We start from the raw sequence: 21,197 nt of genomic DNA, 5'->3' as shown, positions 1-21,197 counted from the left end.
TCTCAAAAGAAAATCCAATTTAGAAAGTTAATTTCTAACCATTAAATATTCATGAACATTCTAAAGTAACTGTGTAATTTGCTTAAAAATAAAATTAGATAGCCATGAAATAAAGGGCAGGAAACAATAAAAAAAGTAACAATTCTTTCAATTTTAATTACTATTTAATAAGCTCAAGGATGAGCCCTTTTGTCACCTTCAATCATAATCTGAATAAAACAAGTGAAATCCGATTAACATTTCTATATAAATCTTAGAAAATGAAATGATATATCCAGCATCCTCAAAGTCAAAATTCTAAAAACCTACAAGGAAATATTTCTGGCATTCTTTTTTTACTATATTAGCATCTAATTCAATCACAATGAAGAAGTAACTTTATCAAATTAATTTCTATTACTATTTACTGAGTAGTAATTTGTACTAATATTTCTTGAACAGGTAAGTAATTTCCTTAACTTAGACATGGAATCAACCTTAAAATAAGAATTTTTCCAGCAAATAAGTGATTTCTACAAATCACTCAGTCCTCTCACGAATCACATAGAAATTAATATAAATAAAACATGCAAAATTTTCTATATAAAAGAAGAGTAAATGATCTGTAATTTTTTAAAGATTATAAAACATAATGGCTCAGCACAGAGCTTGGCACACGTGAGCTATTTAGTAAACTAATTTGAATTCATTCTAATCAAACAGTCATAAAAGGATGAATAAATAAATCCCAACATTAAAACATATAGACTTTTTCTTTTATAAAAGCGTAAATTAAGTATACAAACCTTGACTATTTCAACATAGAAAGAACATCCTAAATGTTCCTAGCAATAAATCAAGAGCCTTTAGCAGCCTATCACTAAACACAATAAAAAATGAAATATACAACATATATAGAGTAGATAAATCAATAGTGAAAGGTAGTGAGCCTTAAAGAATTAACTATTAGGTACTGCTAATCCTAAATTTTTAATGAAGGTCTGAATTATGTTCAGTATATAATAAAGATTACTAAACACAGCAAATGATTTCAAGTTGGACTGTAAGAAAAGAGTATCTATTTGACCCTCAAAGAATAACATTAATCAGAAAATACAAACAATGTAGTTATTTCAAGATTTGATGCATTTTTAAAGAATATAATCTCAACGAAAAATTAGTACATTCTTTGGTTAATTCAATATTATTTGTGTAAACATTTTTTACGAAGACATTCATCATCGCAGACATTCACTGTATCCTTTGTGCGGAGGGTCAATACTTGTTTTCATATTGCTCAAAATATACAAATCTTTATCACCTCTTTGAACAAAAACAGCATTCTTTTTGTAATGAAAATACTCAGTGGTCATTAGATTAAATACTATTAACACTTACCTGTATTTTAATGGGCCATGAAAAGTTGCTGACGTACACATAGAACGTAATGTTTGGATTGCTTCTAAAGTTAAATTTTTCATAGGAAAAACTATCTCTGTATTCTTTTATATTAGTCTTGGAAACTATAGGAGTCTCCTCCCCAGATATTGTTCCAGCTAAAATGTAAATAATAATAACAAATTTAAATAATTCATATTAGGAAACAGGTATCTTTATTAACATAATATATACATATATATGATATTTACTTAATTTTTGTAACTATACTTATAAGAACATAACTATCCAAATAAAGTCATGTTTTACAACTTAGAATGACGAAGAAAAAAGAAAATGAGATTTGTCATACGTATTGATATAATGGAAACAGATTTAGTATAAAAATTATTTTTTACAATGATTAAGTGATACACTGATTAAGTGCTACGTACTAGGCACTGGCTTAGAGACTTTATATTCTATTCTAAAAAAAAATTTATCCCAGAGATATTCCAGCTGTGTTTTTCAAACTGAAAACTGAGCCTCAGAAAGATTAAGACACTTGCCTTAAGTTTATAGCTACTGAACAGTAAAGTCCTTTTTGGAACTCAGGTATATAAGGCTTCAGAAACTGAGTTTTTTCTACTTCTCCACAGAGCCTTTCAAAACAAATCAGGACATATTTCACATGTCTCAATCCAATTTAAAAACAGAAAAGAAATCAAATTTTTTTGTTTACCACAAATTGAGCCACCACTACTTTGAATAAATTGGGAGGATATAATTTAAAATATGAGTTAAACGTTCAATTAGTTAAACACATATTGGGTACTCAATAAATATTTACTGAAATTAACCAAATGGAAGAAAGAATTTCCAACAATCTTACCAAGACCTCCACCTTAACAGTAAAAATAATTAGGATACTGAGCAACTGAATTAATTTCTAACTGATGACCTCTTCCAAAATAACCTTGGATGCTTTTTTAAAATGCAGATTTCCTGATGACATCTTCCAAACTGATAAACCAAAATTTCTGAGATTTGGCTCTGGGAATCTGAAGGTTACAAGTGATCTCTTGCATATTAAAACCACTGTTCTAAAGTGATTACACAGGTTTTATGTATTTATGTTGACAAATTTTAAAACTCTTGTAGAGTCAGTTTATTATGCAGAATTTCAAATTTACAGTACAAGTTATCATGAATTCTTATTAATGAAACTCACAGAGCCAAGATTTCACTATATGTTTGCACTATTGGAACAAAATATCTACATAATTGTCTAATCTTTTCCATTTTTACACATGTAATATAAAATCTGGAATTGCAAAGACCTCTTCACTCTTGACTTCTGTTTCCATTATTCTACATATTAAAATAGCATAATAACTTAAATTTAAGAAATCAAATATGGATTTCTAAGGATCCACATATTTTCTTTAAAAAGCTTCCAGCACTTTTATGCAACAGTGTATCTTTTACATAGAAAGTAGAAAGCAATAGAATTTCCTAAAATGTAAATATAAAACGGTGAGAATACTTTTTCATAATACAGCATACAGATTTGTACTTCTTCTTAGTTATGTTTCTTAAAAGTTAACAATTTCAACTTATAAACCTTATTATGGAAGAACTATTAAGTGCAGGGGTTTTTTACCCTCTCTCAGCACCAAAGCTGACAAAGGTAGAGGGTAAGCTTAAAAGTAATAGATAATTTGGTAATTTATCAGCATATACAGAAAAAATTCACTGTCTTATAACAATAGTAAGGTCAATAATTAAATTTATAGCTTCAATGGTGAATCAAGTAATTGAAACTTCAGCCTCTTTAGTCATTAAAGAAGTAATCTATCTTAATTAAAATCACAGGAATTCATAACACTGTCATAAAAAAAATTAAGTGGTGTAAAATGTTGTTATCTACCTAATTTTAATTGAATTAGGGAGAAAGTTAACACTGTAATGAAGGTTTATTAATAATGCTACTTATTATTTTTACCTGAAACAGCAGGTATTATTATATGCATAATTATGGCATATAGTATATATATGCCATATAATATTTTTAATTTCAATTATTTAAATTAACATAAAAGGTCATAGAACACCCTACGTATAGGAACAGAAGTGAAAGACACATGACAACAAAATTCTCTTACCTGTTGAACCAACTGACCATGTAATGTTGAGATTAAAGTTGTTTGATGCATTAATTGAAATATCCAAATTTTTGTTTGACTACCAAGAAAGAAAATATTGTGGTTAAAAAAATCAAATTATACTAGATAGATATGTTTACTGTTTTAATTATGTCCATGCTATATTTCTCAAACTGTAAACATCATGTCAATACTCAAGTGAGAAAGTGTCGACGCCAATTACACTTTTTTAATGCAAAAATATAGGTGATAAATTCAAAGGTATATTTAAAGTTCTCATTTATCTTCCCTACTATGATCTGGCCATCTCTATGTAAGCCAGAGGCTGCTATAATTCAATATTTTAGCAATTGTGGCTTCGTATTAATTAAGTCAGGTTCATGAGGCAACAAAATGAGTTTATAAAGACTGTGCATCATTGAGTCAAGCGACCTTGGGTTCAAATCTTAGCTCTTTAATGTTCATGCTGATTGATACAGGGAAGGTTACCGCTCCTTCCCAAAAATCAGTTTCCTTATCTCTGAAATGGGGATTTCATGACTTTCCTAAAGACTTTCTTGTGAACATTAAATAAGATTCTTCATCTTCTTCCTTACCAGGGGACTTCCTTACCAGAATCAAGAAGGCACGATTGCTGACCTCTGAAAAGGGGTTGATTTTTTTATTATTAATGGAGTGGTTCAAAAATAGTTGCTTTTCTACAAAAACAAAACATGGTAGAAACAATGTACCCCTAAGAAAACTTAAATCATTATTTTTATCTTGAAGTCACATCTTCATGATTGTGTGTGCCTTATTTTGGGTCGGGGAAATGTGAGAATAACTGGTATTATTGCTAGAAAGGTCACACAAAATTTGCAACTGATATAGGAAACTATAGAACTCTTCTTGAATTTTTAGTTCATCCTCTCAAGTTCAGGCATTACTGAAATATGTGGTACCATAACTAAAGCCCTATAAAATACATTTAAGGTCAAGGAAATATACTGGACTGGAAGAGGTAATACTGTGACTACCACAGTAAATGAAAAATTAGTCATTTAGAACATTATTGTTAGATGTGGATAAATTCAGCAAGATATTACACAAGAAACTACTCCAGAAATTGTTCACATGAAAGCATTGGCTGGAGATGATGTACAGTGGGTTAGAATTATATCTGTTTTCAAAATATAATAAATGCATAAATAATGTAGGTACCTATTTTTTTATTTTTTTGTAGGATAAGTAGGAAACCCAGACAATAATCCATTTTAATTTCAGAAATTGTTCCAAGTTGAATTCCTCTTTAATTATAAATTGTATAAATATAATTATAAATTAGTTATAATGATGTTACAAGCATCCTTGGTGGCACTTCTCATGATAGTTTAGTGTCCTTCAGTTTCCAAGAACATGTGTCTGGGCTCTTGGCTTCAACTGAACAACACAGCAGAAAGTAAAACTGAAAGCTGTGACATTTGTAAGAGTTCAAGTTTTTCTGGAAATTGAAGGAGGAGAGGATAGCCAAGAGAGAAGCAAACGAGAATTATGGCTAATTTGAGCCTATGTGTATGACACTATGGATCATATTGGAGAGAAGTATTACTCACACCCACATTGTGAGTCAGATATCCCACTTATATTAAATGTCTTATATCCTCAATGAACTCTACAAGTACCATTAAACATTCAAGGAGCCAAAGGTAAAGACTAAATTCTGATTCATGCTGCAACATGGATGAACACTGGAAACACTGAAACATTAGGCTAAGTGAAATAAGCCGAACACGGAAGTACAAATGTTGTATGATTACACATATGAGGTACCTGGAACACAGAAACTGATAGAGAATGATAGAGAAAGTAGAATAAAGGTTACCAGAGGCTGGGGGTAGGGGAGGAATAGGGAGTTATTGCTTAATGGATACAGAAATTCTATTTGGACTGATGAAAAATTTTGATGATGGATTGTGGTAATGGTTGCATAACACTGCAAATGTACTTAAATGCCACCAAATTGTATACCTAAAAATGGTTAAAATTATAAATTTTACTTTATGTATGTTTTACCACAATAAAAAAGAAGTCTACAGTGTTTACAATGCACTTATTAAAACATTCTTATTATACAGAAAATGTAGTTTCTGACATTAATATGTCTTTATAAAAATACACACCATCAGTGAAGAGAGTATTATACTCGTAAGAAGACATCCTCAAAAAGCCTTATTTAAAAGTCAAAACTTTAAATGTAGTCCCAAGAATGTAGGCATCCCTTAAAATCTAAGGAATAAGGAGTATTTCCCTATTTTGGGGAAAGAGGGCTCTTACTTTACTAGAAAATGATAATTTAAATTATACTATCTTTTGGCAAATCCAGTAAAATATTTTAGAGGAAAGAAGCTAGCGAATGCCAGGATACATTTTGAGGTTTCACCTATTTGAAAAACTATTAAAATATATGATATAGATTTAGTAAGCTGGATTAATGTATACTAAGAATACAGCACTTGAGAAAGAGTGACATCAGCAAGACGGTGGAATAGGAAGTCCCAGCGCTCATCCCTGACAAAAAGAAAACAATTTAACAATGACAGATGGACCAAAACACCTTTATGACAGGACCAAAATCCAGTTAAGAAGTTGCAGGACAAAAAAATGAATACAAAACTGAGAATAGCCACATTATAATGGGTAAAAAGAACAATTTCACTTTACCAAGGTCAGCACCTCCCTCAAGCCAGCGCAGCTCAACATCAGAAAGATCAACTTGGCCAATGACTGCTCCCTCAGGGGAAAGAGAGAGTGTAGGATATATCCAACATGATTGTCCTTTAATTGTACTGCCCAAAGGGCCTATTTCTGTCTCCACTATGACAGAGAGCACTGAGAGAACAAGCATGTGTGGACACCTGACATCAGCTAAGAGAAAACAAACAAAATGTGGGTGGCTCACTAGAGCCAACATGACTCCGAGAGATTGGGAGAAGGTGCACAACCCTGAGAACTCCTCCCCCAGAAGAAGTTGTTAAAGGGTACAAACTTGCAAAGAGTAGGTAAATCCTAGAGATCTAAGGCACAGTATAGTGATTATAGACAACAAATACTGTATCATAAACTTCAAAGTTGCTAAGAGACTAGATTTTAATTATTGCCCCCCCCAAATTACAATTATGCGACATGACAGAGGTGTTAGCTCATGCTATGTTTGTAATCATATTGTAATATATGCACATATTAAATCAGCATATTATACAGTTTAAACTTACACAATGCAATATGTCAATTACATCTCAAAAAAAATATTTTTTTTAAACCTAGCATTCATATAACTCAGATAAAACAGTTGATTTTGAAAAAATATAATGAAAACTTACTACTACGTAACAGTATATTTTTTAAAAAAGAAAAAATATATAAGATAGCCTGTGTTTTGAAGCTTTGGGTTATATTTTCAAAAAGACTACTCCCAGTTTCAGAACGTAATTAAAAGCATAAACACTGTTGTAAGCCTGAAAAATAATAGAAATAATGCATAAATTGTAGGACTATTTACAAAATCTGAAATATCAAGCTCACAAATTCTGTGAATCACAAAGACAACTAGGTCTTACGAAAAGAAAAAATTAACAGGATTAGTCTTTCTACAAAAGCCCTACAGTGTGATAATTCTGAGAAGAGGTACAATTACAATGAAAGATGATGAAAAGCTGTATCCGTTGATATTTTAAAAGTTAAATTATCTTCTCACCTGTTCTGGGTTTGCTATGAAGTTTATGGCAGTATGATGGCGATCATCTTCCTGTAATAAGCTGAATGTAAACTGATAATCAATCAAAAGGCTGTCTGTAGGGAAAAAAAAAAACAATCCTGATATGTACTTTTAAAAATTGACAAAAGTTAGGTGAAAATATATTGCATATCAGATGTGAAAATTATCATTAATTCTTAGTGGCCTATTCAAGACTGGCAAACTATAAATCTTTGTTATCAAGCAACAAAAAGCAAAATATAGATATGAAAGTAGTCCTAACTCTTCAAAATTCTATTTATTACTTCTCTTGCTATTATAAAGGTTCTACAAACACTGCAGCCATTCTGGAAACTACACAAGAGAATAAAATAAAATCATCCACAATCTTACAATCAGAGAAAAATACAGGTAACACTTTGGTGCATTTTATTCCAGTTATAATTCTGTAGATAGAAAGACGGGGAGACATTTTGGTATCCTAGTTTCATAAAATCAAAATTCTTTGAAAACATGAATTTTAATAGCTAAATAATATTTCATCACATGCCATAATGCATTTACTTGGACCTATTATTGGAGTAATTTTTACTTTCAGCAGTTTTTAAATGACTCTGTGGCAAGCATCATTCTACAAAAGTGACTCATTAACAATTGGTAAAAAGAATTCAGTGGTAAACATTTTTAAATTTTGTCCATGTATAATAATACTGAAACCAAGGTGAAACATTTAAATGGTATAGGTCATGAATAGCTTCACGTGTTATGAGTGAAGTATCACTCATAATGTTAAACTGCCACCTTTTATGGATCAGAAAATAAAGGATCAGAAAATAAAGGAATTAAAACATAATTCTGAACCAGTTCATGTAGGTCAAATCTGAAAAAGCCTCCCAGAGTAGAACAGAGATGAAAATCACTGAAGAGGAATATTAGACATACAAATTTTCAACATATGCAGGGAAAGTGTTGTTAAAAGCAGACAATCATAACAAATTGAAAGGAGCACATATATGTTAAATATATAACAAAAAATCTGTTGAAGATTCAAACCTAAATGTTAAAAGGAAATGCCCTGCATAAAAGATAAAAAGATATTATTTGGCCATAAAGAAGAATGAAGTACTGATACCTGCTATAACATGGATGAACCTTGAAAACATTATGATAAATAAAAGAAGCCATCACAAAATCTACATATTCCATAATATCATTTATACGATATTTCAGAGTAGACAAATCTTTAAAGAGAGAAAAAAGGTTGCCCAAGGCTAGGGGAAAGGAGAATAAGGAGTGACTGATAATATGTACTGGGTTTCTCTTAGGAGTGAGGAAAATGCTATAAATTAGATAGTGGTGATGTCTGCACAACCTTGTGAATATACTAAAAAAATCACTGAATGTACACTTTAAAAGAGTGAGACTTTAGGTATATGAATTATATCTCAATAAAGTTGTTATTAAAAAAATAGACATCCAGGCATATCCATATGGGCATGTGCACACATGCACGCGCACGCACACACACACACACACACATATTCATACAAACAAATTAGTTATTTAGAAAGCAAGATTAGGCAAGATGCTAGGTGATCTTGAGTAACAACATGTCAAAAGACAAGAAACTGAAGCAATATTTTATGAAATATATATACTCAACCATCCTGTCTACATAGAAAAACAACATGATGATAACTCCACATAAGCAAATGCCCTAAAATATAAGATCTACATACTCATCCTGAAAAAAAAATTATTTATACAAATACTACAACTAAGAGACAGATATGGAAATAGCATAGCAAAAAGGTCTGTCAGTGAACAGATGACAGATTTCAAGTTAGAATAAAAGAAGAAAACAAAGTTAACTTTCTTAGGTCTAAAATCAGATTATTGACAAAGAAATATAACACAACTAAAAAGCTACTAAAATAATAAAAAATTTCAGTATGTGGCCAGATATAATATAAAAATATAAATACCTACAGTTCTTATTTGGGGGCTATTTTAACACAAAAAACCCACACCACCTTAATTGCTATAACTATATAGTCAGCCCTAACATCTAAGATCTCCAGACCACTTTCAATGTATATCCTCTGCTTATAATAAAGCTATCCTGAGAGTACAGAGTATTCGAGTCCTATAAGCCTTCTCGGAACTTGAACACAACGTAATTAATGCATAATTAAAGTACACGCAGAAATTGAAATCAAGAATGATGTCAAGAGAGATAACAGGCAGGTGAAAAAGTATTAAACGGATAGAAGATTAAATGGGCCACACAGGATTTCAGTGCAAGGCAGCAACAAGGAGAAGTAAAATATTGCTTCAAAGGAGATGAAATTTTGCAGTGAGTAAAGAAAAGCAGTTATTTGTCAAACTCAAAGGAAGAAAGGTTGATACTATTTCTATGTCTAGATTCTAAGGGGTCGACACTGGGAAAGAAAAAACAGTCAACACTTCCCCTAGAGAAGAGTCACGTTTCAGGATACAAGTTTCTGTTAAAGCAAGATAGTAGAGTTTCAAAAAGAGAGTAATAATATACTTGGTGGTTTAATTTAAAAAATAATAACATTTTTTAAAGGAAAGAAAGATTAATGCCCCAGAACCAATGAGCATACTTAGCTCCCAGGTTCTTCTTTCTAAACACCATTCTCCAATATAAGGAACCATGGCTTCTTGGAAAAATGGTTGATTATAGGGCTAGGGCTGGAAAGTACAATATGAGTCTGAAATTTCTTATAGTGTCAGAAAATAAGGAAGTACTCAGAGAATGATAGAGTCTTGCCAAAACAACAGAGGAGACAATTTGAGGGAGTTCCCAATGGCCAAATCTAGAGCAATTTCAGCTGTAAAATAAATAACAATAGCAATTTATCATAAGCCACAATATGTGTGTGTGTGTATCTCCATGGGTCCGTACCGATAAATACAAATAAGTGAATAAATAAATAAATGAAGGAGAAGAGACAGCTCTTCCTTATAGTTAATAAATGTAGAGGAAACAGAAGAAATAACAGAATAGAAAATCACCATTTGGCAAGAACATCAATGTATGGTAAAAATAGTGGCTGATAGTATGGTGAGAAATACTCTTTGAAATACAATTTCAAAGAATTTCCCCATAATACACTCACTAAATACAATAAAAACAGTAACTTTAGAGTGGAAAAACTGGTAGACATTGTGCATTAACAAGCGACCAAAGACAACACCACCGATAATGGAACAAATTGATATCATATGCTTCCCGACAGGATGCACTGAGAAAAAACACACATCACTTCTGTGGTATCCTTACTAAAAATGCATAACCTGAATTTCATCATGAAAAAACATCAGACAAAACCAAATTGAGGGATATTCTATAAAATAACTGTCCAATACTTTCCAAGGGTCAAAGTCATAAAAAAAATGTGCACATTTTTTGTAAATCTGAAATTATTTCACATGGAAAATTTTAAAAGAGCTTTTAAAAAAGCTGCCTATATGTCCTCAAGTTTCATTCATGTCATATATTACAGGATTTCCATTCAACCATCATGAACATTTAAGCTATTTCTACATCTTGACTCTATTAAACAGTGTGGCAATGAACACTGTAATGCTATTATCTCTTCAAGATCCTGATTTCAACTCTTTTGGATAAACACCCAGAATGATATTGCTGGAGCTCAGTGAAATAACACAGTCACAGAAGGACAAATACTGCATAATTCTACTTATATGAGGTATCTGAAATAGTCAAGCCCATAAAATTAGAGAGTAGCAAGATGGTTGCCATGGGCTGAGAGGAGGGGAAAAAACAGGAGTTGATAATCAACAGACATAAAGTCTCAATTATGCAAGGTGAATAAAAATTTGTTGAGGATAGATTTCATGTCAAAAATAAGATAATTTTTATTTGATTTTAAAACTGCCAATATGGAAAAAAACAATGAATAAAATTAATTTAAAGGTATGATATGCTGGTAGTTACAAGAGAACAGATGACATACCTAAAGATATTAAGGACAAATTAAAGAAAAATAATTCTGAGAAATATTTCCTTTGTCATGCCATGTTTGGAAAAGAAATAAATACATTAAAAGTGTATATTAGCTTCTTATTGCTGCTGTCACAAATTACCAGAAACTTAGTGGCTTAAAGCAACATGAATTTATTCTCTTATAGTTCTGTAAGTCTGAAGTCCAAATGAGTCTTACAGGGTAAAACCAGTGTTAGGGGTGGTTCCTTCTGGAGGATAATCAAAAAGAATCCACTTCCTGCCTCTTCCAGCTTCTGAAGACCTCTCATTCTTTAGCTCATGACCCCTTCCTTCCTCCTTTCCAACCTCTTCCTTCCATCATCACAGTTCCCACTACTGTAGTCAAATCTCCCTCTGTACCCTTTCAGAAGAACGCATGTAATTATACTGGGTCCACCAGAATAATCCAGGAAAATCTCATCTCAAAATCTTTAATTGAATCATATCTGCAAATCCCCTTTTACCATTTATGGTAATATATTCACAAGTTTCAGGAATTAGGATGTGGACTTCTTTGGAGGGGGAGGCCATTATTCAGCCTACCACAGTGTCATTACATAGACAAAAGACTGGGAAAGTATCAGATACAATGTTACCAATAATTTTCTCTGGATAGAAGAATTTCAGTGATTTTTAATTTGTCTTTTTGTCTATTTCTTTTCTAGAATGAAACACACTTTACTTCCATAACTGGGGCCAAAACGGGGGAAATTTGTTAAAAGAAGTGTTCAGAGAACTTTTTTCTTTTGATCCTTGATCTTTAATGTGCTTTTCACATGACTTACACTTACACATTAAGAAATTAGATTTATATGGTTGTATATCTTTCCAGAAATGGCATATCTAATTCCTAATTCACTTATTTCTTAGGTATAGACAAATAAAAACATGTAAAATAATTAGTCTCTCTGCCTAGTCTTCTCTGGCTAGAGCAAACCAAGGGTGAAGTTCCAATATGCAACAGCAGACTTTTTTAGGTAGTTCAGTCAATACTGGACTAGCAGTCCTGGAGCAAAAAAAAAAAAAAGTGGCTGCTATTCACCACAAAGAATTAATAACAAATTATATACAAAATCAAGCTCATGAATAAGACACAGACAGCATGTTAAAAGGAGTTTAGGGCTTCCCTAGTGGCACAGTGGCTGAGAGTCTGCCTGCCGATGCAGGGGACACGGGTTCGTGCCCCAGTCCGGGAAGATCCCACATGCCGCGGAGCGGCTGGGCCCGTGAGCCATGGCCGCTGAGCCTGAGCGTCCGGAGCCTGTGCTCCGCAACGGGACAGGCCACAACAGTGAGAGGCCCGCATACCGCAAAAAAAAAAAAAAGGAGTGGGGCTTCCCTGGTGGCGCAGTGGTTGAGAGTCCGCCTGCCGATGCAGGGGACACGGGTTCGTGCCCTGGGCCGGGAAGATCCCACATACCACGGAGCAGCTAGGCCTGTGAGCCATGGCCGCTGAGCCTGCGCATCTGGAGCCTGTGCTCCGCAACGCGAGAGGCCACAACAATGAAAGGCACGCGTACCGCAAAAAAAAAAAAAAAAAAAAAAAGGAGTTTAAGCAAATAAAACATCAAGAGAAAAGATTTTAACACGCACAAAATGTTTTAAAAGGTCAGATATTCCAGCAAACTAATGATTAATTGCAAAGTGATGACTAAAAATTTATACATAGAAAAGACATTTTTAAAGAGAACTTGAACTATGATGAAAGTTTCTGAGTATATTACATATGGGGGTGATGAAGAGCAAATGGTGAATATCTGTTTTACTCTTTTAACAAAAGCTATATAAAATAACACATTTTTAAGAAAATAGTAACCAGTGATAAAAACCATCACACATATTGGAACTATCGATATATCTGAGGTCTAAGAAGGCAAACACGCCAGGATCACAAGTGAGTGAAATCAACCTTGACTTGTGTATGCTGTATCAATGCACTGTTCATACAAATTTCAGAAATTCTTAATTTGAATATTTTGAGGAAGGAACTAAGGCCTAATGATTTGCTTTTTTACCAGTGAATATTGCATTTTACTTTTAATTTAGCATTATGCACAGGATTTAAGGAGAACTCAACTGTAATCTCCCATTTACCAACTGGGTTATCACAGGTAGGTTAATTAACCTCAGTGAGAGTCAATGGTACAATGAGGATAAAATTGCCCACCTCATAGGATTGCTCTGTGGGTTAAACATAATTGTGTTAGTATGTATTTGGCTTGACTGTCTCACAAAATAAAGGCATTCAATAAATATTATTTCACTTTCATTATTCACTATATTGGCTCTGAATTAATTCTAAAAGATTTCAAAAGTCAAACAGATTCTCATATGTGTATTTATATAGCTTTATATTTATTCATAAATATATGAGTTCATGATCATGTATTCAGCCATCCTGAGGGGTGTGAAAAGGATGCATACAGACTTTGACAACAATATCAAGAATTCAAATATGTTTTAAACAATGGCATATGTATAAGTACATGCATTTGCCAACTTAGACAATTGTTTATTAAATGATAAAACTTATGCTAATATAAGTTCAAGTATACTCACAGTGTAAATGTATCACAGTCATATTTAAAATGTAGCTGCAGGCTCTATTTACAATAGCCAGGAGGTGGAAACAACCTAAGTGTCCGTCATCGGATGAATGGATAAAGAAGATGTGGCACATATATACAATGGAATATTACTCAGCCATAAAAAGAAACAAAATTGAGCTATTTGTAATGAGGTGGATGGACCTAGAGTCTGTCATACAGAGTGAAGTAAGAAAGAGAAAGACAAATACTGTACATTAACACATATATACGGAATTTAAGGGAAAAAAATGTCATGAAGAACCTAGGGGTAAGACAGGAATAAACACACAGACCTACTAGAGAATGGACTTGAGGATGTGGGGAGGGGGAGGGTAAGCTGTGACAAAGTAAGAGAGTGGCATGGACATATATACACTACCAAACGTAAAATAGATAGCTAGTGGGAAGCAGCCGCATAGCACTGGGAGATCAGCTCTGTGCTTTGTGACCAACTAGAGGGGTGGGATAGGGAGGGTGGGAGGGAGACACAAGAGGGAAGAGATATGTTAACATATGTATATGTATAACTGACTCACTTTGTTATAAAGCAGGAACTAACACACCATTGTAAAGCAATTATACTCCAATAAAGATGTAAAAAAAAAAAGTTAATCGTTATCGTGATTTTTTTTTTTCGTAGACTTGGAGGTTTGTGAACACGGTTAAAGGATAATAACAGTTAATCAAAAAGACTTTCATAAAATAAATAAATAAATGATAAATAAAATAAAATGTAGCTGCAGGAACAATGCCTCAGAAAATGAACTAAAATGATCCTTTCATGCTCTATTGCCCTCACCGAGCTGTTTGACATACTGCAAGCAGCCTGATTATTTTAAAATTAAAATTTAACATTTAACTCTCCTCTTAACATCCTTCAATGGCTTCTCTTTTTTCTTAAGATTTTTCTTAAGTCCTTACATGTCCTATAAAGTGCTACATGATTTGATCCTGCATATCTCACACACCTCATCCCCTAACCCCCTTCACCTAGTTGTGTGTGTTAAAGTATTAGTATATCATATGCCGTGTTCCTTCCAGCCATTGACCTTTGTGCAAGCTGCCCCTGCTGATTCTACTCCTTCCCATACTCACACCATCACCACTCCACTAACCAAGTCATCTTTCACATCAAAGCTTCATTATTCTCTTGCTTCACCCACTTCTACTCCCGGGTCCACAAATTAGGTCAAGCTCTCGTAATCTCTTGTAATATAGTCCCAAAGCATCTATAATTCTCATTCAGAGTTCTTATGACAATCATATCTAGGTAACTATATAACGAGTTTAATATCTATCTTCCCTACAACTTTATAAGCTTCAATGGAGCAGAACATGTTTTGTTCTCTGTAATATCCCCAGAGTCCAACAAAGTAGTCAGTCAATAAACATATGTTGAATGAATAAACAAAAGTGAGTCAATTCCAATAACTGACAGTCTCTCCAAGCACTAACAGTATAATTCTTTTCTTTTTCCATGATCAAGAACTTTATTTATTTTTTTAACATCTTTATTGGCGTATAATTGCTTTACAATGGTGTGTTAGTTTCTGCTTTATAACAAAGTGAATCAGTTATACATATACATATGTTCGCATATCTCTTCCCTCTTGCGTCTCCCTCCCTCCCACCCTCCCTATCCCACCCCTCTAGGTGGTCACAAAGCCCTGAGCTGATCTCCCTGTGCTATGCGGCTGCTTCCCACTAGTTATCTATTTTACGTTTGGTAGTGTATATATGTCCATGCCGCTCTCTCGCTTTGTCACAGCTCATCCTTCCCCCTCCCCATATCCTCAAGTCCGTTCTCTAGTAGGTCTGTGTCTTTATTCCTGTCTTACCCCTAGGTTCTTCATGACATTTATAATTCTTAAGTAAGTAAAAATTAAGGAGAAAAGAATATGTCATCCTTGTGCATTTTAAATGATAATATTGTTTTTCACATAATAAATACTCAATAAATACAGTATTTCCTTGCTTGCTGAACAGTACTATCCATGCTTACAATTATTAATTAAGAATTTCTATTGAACTTGAAACATTTAGAATAATTGCAAAGGCGAAATCTGTTGCAGGAATTTTGCAAGTGGAACACTTGCTAGATACAATATCACAGAAAAAGCACAGAACCTTTGTGATTAACCACACTCTGAATGACTCATTGTGTGGCCTAGGATATACACTTCAACCCATGGAGTCTTACTTTTTTCATCAATGAATAAAAGAGGATGGACCATGATCACCAATGCCTCTATGTCAATGATTCTAATTTACGGGTTTTCACATAATATACCATGATCTCTTCAGAAGCCACCTTCCTTTGCTTCATAGTATCTCCAAGTAGCTAAACTTTCCATTATTCTGCAGTGACATATGGAAAACTGCTTAAATTTTATTTGTAGCAAATGTTCCACAGGCTAAGTAGAAAAACAAAGATTGAAACTCATTTGTATTTAAATCAATGGTTGGTGCTTAAAGCTGTACTACTTTATGTAAATAAATTAAAAAATAATGTAAAGCAACTTTTACTTGATAACCTATAACATGATCTCCAAACATTTTTGGTCAAACACCCTATCAATAAAAATACTTGCCCATACAGCCACAATACATGTGTATTCATTCATTTGTTAATAATTTACATGTGTACTCCAGTATACATTTACTGAAAGTCTTCCTAGGAGCCACAGGCTTTTCTAAGTATAGGTTCCAACAACAGGAGGTCTTGGGTTCACAGATTTTCTTTCTAATGAGTAAAGAAAACCCACGTTCAAGTTAACAAACAAGTGAGATAATTTCATTTCAGTGCATTAGGATGGAAAAAAAAAGTTATTGTAATACCTAAGGGACTCTATTTTAGGTAAGAGTTGACTATTAGAGTATTTGAGGCAGAAAAATAGTAAATACAAAAGCCACAATCTAAGGTAAAGTCTGGGATATTTTAGAACAAGCAGATTAAATCATTAAGAACTTTTATAAAAAATACAATGACTACCATATAAATTCCCAAATGTTCAGGAATCTAATCCTGAACTCCGTTTTGTTAATGGATTCCTATACCAGAATAGGAACCAGTACAGTTAGAGTTTCCCTATGTATGAATATCTATCAGGTGGAAGTTTCTCACTAATCTTCCTTTTCACAATTTTACTGAATATTCTAAAAGTGCAGCATATAAAATAAACTTTAAGATAATTTATTCTATGCATACTCTTCAAAAAATTGAACTGAGGGCTTCCCTGGTGGCGCAGTGGTTGAGAGTTTGCCTGCCGATGCAGGAGACATGGGTTCGTGCTCCGGTCCAGGAGGATCCCGCGTGCCGCGGAGCGGCTGGGCCCGTGAGCCAGGGCCACTGAGCCTGTGCGTCCGGAGTCTGTGCTCCGCAGCGGGAGGGGCCACAGCAGTGAGAGGCCCGCGTACCGCAAAAAAAAAAGAAAAAAGAAAAAATTGAACTGAATGAATTCTAATTAGAACTGCATTAAATTTATATATCAATTTTTGTAAGCATATTTTCATATAAAGACTTCATTTGAGAAAATAGTTTAAATTTTTAATTATTTAGTCCCTGTTTTCATTTCCTTTAACATGATGTTTTTACCTTATTCATATAAAAACAACTCTTAGGTTAAATATACTGCGAATTTTTGTTGCTCTAGTTTTATTACCTGTGGTTGAGAGTTAGTGGTATAGATCCAGAGGTGGGTATAGACCCAGGCTGCCTGGATTGAAACTGGCTTTGACATTTCCTAGCCGTGTGATCTTACACAAATGAATTAAACTTTCTCTGCCTCTTTTCCCTCAAATTAAACAATGGCAATAATAAGCATACCTTAAAAAACTAAAAATAGAACTACCATATGACCCAGCAAGCCCACTACTGGGCAAGTACCCTGAAAAAAACCATAATTCAAAAAGAGTCATGTACCACAATGTTCACTGCAGCACTATTTACAATAGCCAGAACATGGAAACAACCTAAATGTCCATTGACAGATGAATGGATAAAGATGTGGCACACATATACAATGGAATATTACTCAGCCATAAAAAGGAATGAAATTGAGTTATCTGAAATGAGATGGATGGACCTGGAGCCTGTCATAGAGTGAAGTAAGTCAGAAAGAGAAAAACAAATACCGTATGCTAACGCATATATATGGAATCTAAAAAATGGTACTGATGAACCTAGTGGCAAGGCAGGAATAAAGACGCAGACATAGAGAATGGACTTGAGGATGCAGAGTGTGGGGAAGGGAAGCTGGGACGAAGTGAGAGAGTAGCACTGACATATATACGCTACCAAATGTAAAATGGATGGCTAGTGGGAAGCTGCTGCATAGCAGGGGATGATCAACTCGATGCTTTGTGATGACTTAGAGGGGTGGGATAGGGAGGGTGGGAGGGAGGCTCACGAGGGAGGGTATACGGGAATATATGTATACATATAGCCGATTCACTTTGTTGTACAGCAGAAACTAACACAACATTGTAAAGCAATTATACTCCAATAAAGATGAAAAAAAAAATAACCATACCCTTCTCATTTGAGGATTAAACAAGCTAATAAATGTAAAAAGCTTAAAATAGCCTGGCACAATAAGTGCTCAATAAAGTTTAACTAGTATTACCACTATTTTAAAATCAGGTGGTTTTCCAGTTTTATTTAATAAATGATCCTAAATAATGAGCTATATATCTGTGGAAAAAAGTTGTTCACAATAGGAATATTATATATGCTATTACTCCTTTTATGTAAAATCGTTCTCAGGACATAAGTTATTTAGAAAGACATGCATTCAGCATTTCCCAAGAAAAAGAGGCAATTCTCTTCCAAGGAGGAGCCACTCAGCAGTGGACCTGAAGAGGCTGCTGCCAGCAAGAGCAGCAGCTCCAAGAAAAAGAAAAAGCTCGGAAAGCTACCCCAGGGAAATGAGAATGGACATTTCCCTAGTATGGCATAACTTGCAGAGATATTTCCCAACACATCCCCTATAGCCCAATAAAAATAAAAACAAATTCACAAGTAAAAAAAAGAAAAGAAAAGCACATTCAACATCTTCATACAAATAAGGAGCTATCAACCCTTGCTCAAGACAGATAAAGCGAGAAAAGTAAGTTCAGGAGATGAGCTACCACTCTGCCTCGCAGCTGGGCACCTTTGCAGAGGGCACAGACAGCACAGCTCCACTTGGGAGCCCTGGTGGGAGGTTTTCAGACATTTTTGTTTTCCTCATTAAACTTTTTTTTGTTTTATTTAATTATTTTTACAGTGTGTTATGTTATTTACATAACCAGAATAATATAACACTTTTATTATAAGTATACAGTCAAATAAATTTTCATCTCTCTTCTAGGTTAATTCAGTAGCAATTTTTTTTCTCTCAGCTATTTTTTTTTTTTTTGGCTTAGTTCCCAGACCAGGGATTGAACCTGTGCTCCCTGAAGTGGAAGTGCAGAGTCTTAAACACTGGACCACCAGGGAAGTCCCTCTCTCAGTTATTTTTAACTTTTTCATAATTGTGCTGTATTGTCCTTCATTTTGTAATATGCTAAAATATTAAATAATTCTGAAATAAACATTTTAAAACACTAGAATATAAGCTTCATAAAATGTAATAAGAACACATGAATCAAAGAATAAGATTAAAATGTCAACCATGTGATTCATTTATGTTTTGTCAGATAATCTTCAATCCATCACATCTTCAATTTGTGAAATATAAGAATTTAGATTTTCTGTGTTGATCAAGTTCACTTCTGCTCTATTTGCAGATGGACCAGCCAGACCCTATTTAAATTGCTATTTATTAGTTAAAAAGTCACATAAACCATTGAAGTACAGTATATTTCATTTAAAAGGGGAGAACCTTTTAGAATAGTTAAACTAAATATAAGGTTAATTCAAGTTTTAATTGCTTTCACTGTTTTGTATGACATAGCATTTTAAGTAATAAAATTGAGACTGATATTTGTTATTTTAATTTATAGCTATAATAACACTTATTAGGAATATTATCTCTCTTTTATCAAACAAAAGAAAAAAATCAAATTCAATAAATAATATGCTTATAAATAATGTCTTTCAGTCCAAAACAAACATTAATTAAATAAATCAATAATAATTAAAGGGTTTACAGTGGGATGAATAGATAAGTATTTTGATTTTTAGTAATATAATCTAAGGTAAGATGTGATGAGTGGTAGAGGTGAACACTGAATATAAAAGTAATTAAATTCCTTACTCTTAAAAGAGGCAGTGTATTATTTTCATCACAAAATTGCACACTGAACTCTACACAGCACTAGGAGAAAATCAAGTAAAATAGTAATTGTTCAGAGTAAAAGGAGACAAAAACCCAAATATGTTAGATTACTTGGAAATATACTGAAATACAATTGACAGTGTGGACATTACACATAGTAGGAGCAAAAAGTAGATGATTTCAGTAAGTGACTTTCCGTACTCTGATTCTACTCATTGAAATATACCCTCTATATAACATTTTCATAGTCGAGTCTTTCATCTTGTGTTTAAGGTTTTCTTCATTATAATTGTTGTTATAATTTTTAAAAAGCATTTAAGAAAAAAAGAAACTTTACTACTTTTCATATTTGCCAAGAGGAGTACTTCAATGTTTACAAGGGTCAATCAAATTTGATATCATTGCTAGAAACTCTTTTTATTCCATGTGATGCATGATAACTATCTAATACATTTGGTTTGGGGTTTTAAATTGAAGTTTAAAAAACTACTATGACTGTCTATAGGATATAACTGCTGAAGTATTACATTCAATTAAATTAACACCACATTGCATTCAATTGCTTCAAGTTACAGTGTGGACCTGCATTTTAAATTTCACTCCAATCTTTAAAATCAGAATCGTTTCCATTAACACTATTACAAGAACTATTGACCTTTTCTTTTTTTTTTTAACACCATTTCTTTTAAATGAAACTTTAAAGGTCTCATAACAAATGACAAGACTGCCATCTAGTGCTTCATGACTATCCTTTTAACATTTTTAAAAGAGGGTGAGAGTCCTATATAATAGATGAGCTGCCCAATATGGTAGCCACTATTCACATGTGCCTACTGAGTAACTTAAATGTGACTGATTTGAATTGGGACTGCCATTAGTATAGCATACAAACTGTATTTCAAACACCTAGAAGAAAAACTAAAAAAAAAAAGATAGGTCATTGATGATTTTTTATACTGTGACATATTAAAATAACATTTTAGGTATGCTGAATTAAATAGAATATATTATTCAAAATGATTTCACCTGTTTAATTTTTGTGATGTAGCTAGTAGAAAAATT

General features: G+C 33.2%; 1 protein-coding gene across 1 annotated transcript in view; it reads right to left on the bottom strand.

Moving 5' to 3' along the window:
• ATRNL1 (attractin like 1) overlaps nt 1–21,197 on the bottom strand; it is a 702,872-nt gene that overhangs the window by 457,425 nt on the left and 224,250 nt on the right. The window contains exons 22-24 of the mRNA XM_032609094.1: nt 7,255–7,349; nt 3,522–3,600; nt 1,378–1,535 (exon numbers count right to left, since the gene is read on the bottom strand). Of these exons, the coding sequence (XP_032464985.1) occupies nt 1,378–1,535; nt 3,522–3,600; nt 7,255–7,349 (332 nt within the window). The remainder of the gene's footprint in view (nt 1–1,377; nt 1,536–3,521; nt 3,601–7,254; nt 7,350–21,197) is intronic.

The sequence above is a fragment of the Phocoena sinus genome, chromosome 16, assembly GCF_008692025.1.
Source record: "Phocoena sinus isolate mPhoSin1 chromosome 16, mPhoSin1.pri, whole genome shotgun sequence".
NCBI lineage: Eukaryota > Metazoa > Chordata > Mammalia > Artiodactyla > Phocoenidae > Phocoena > Phocoena sinus.
This window is presented reverse-complemented; position numbering and strand designations above follow the sequence as displayed.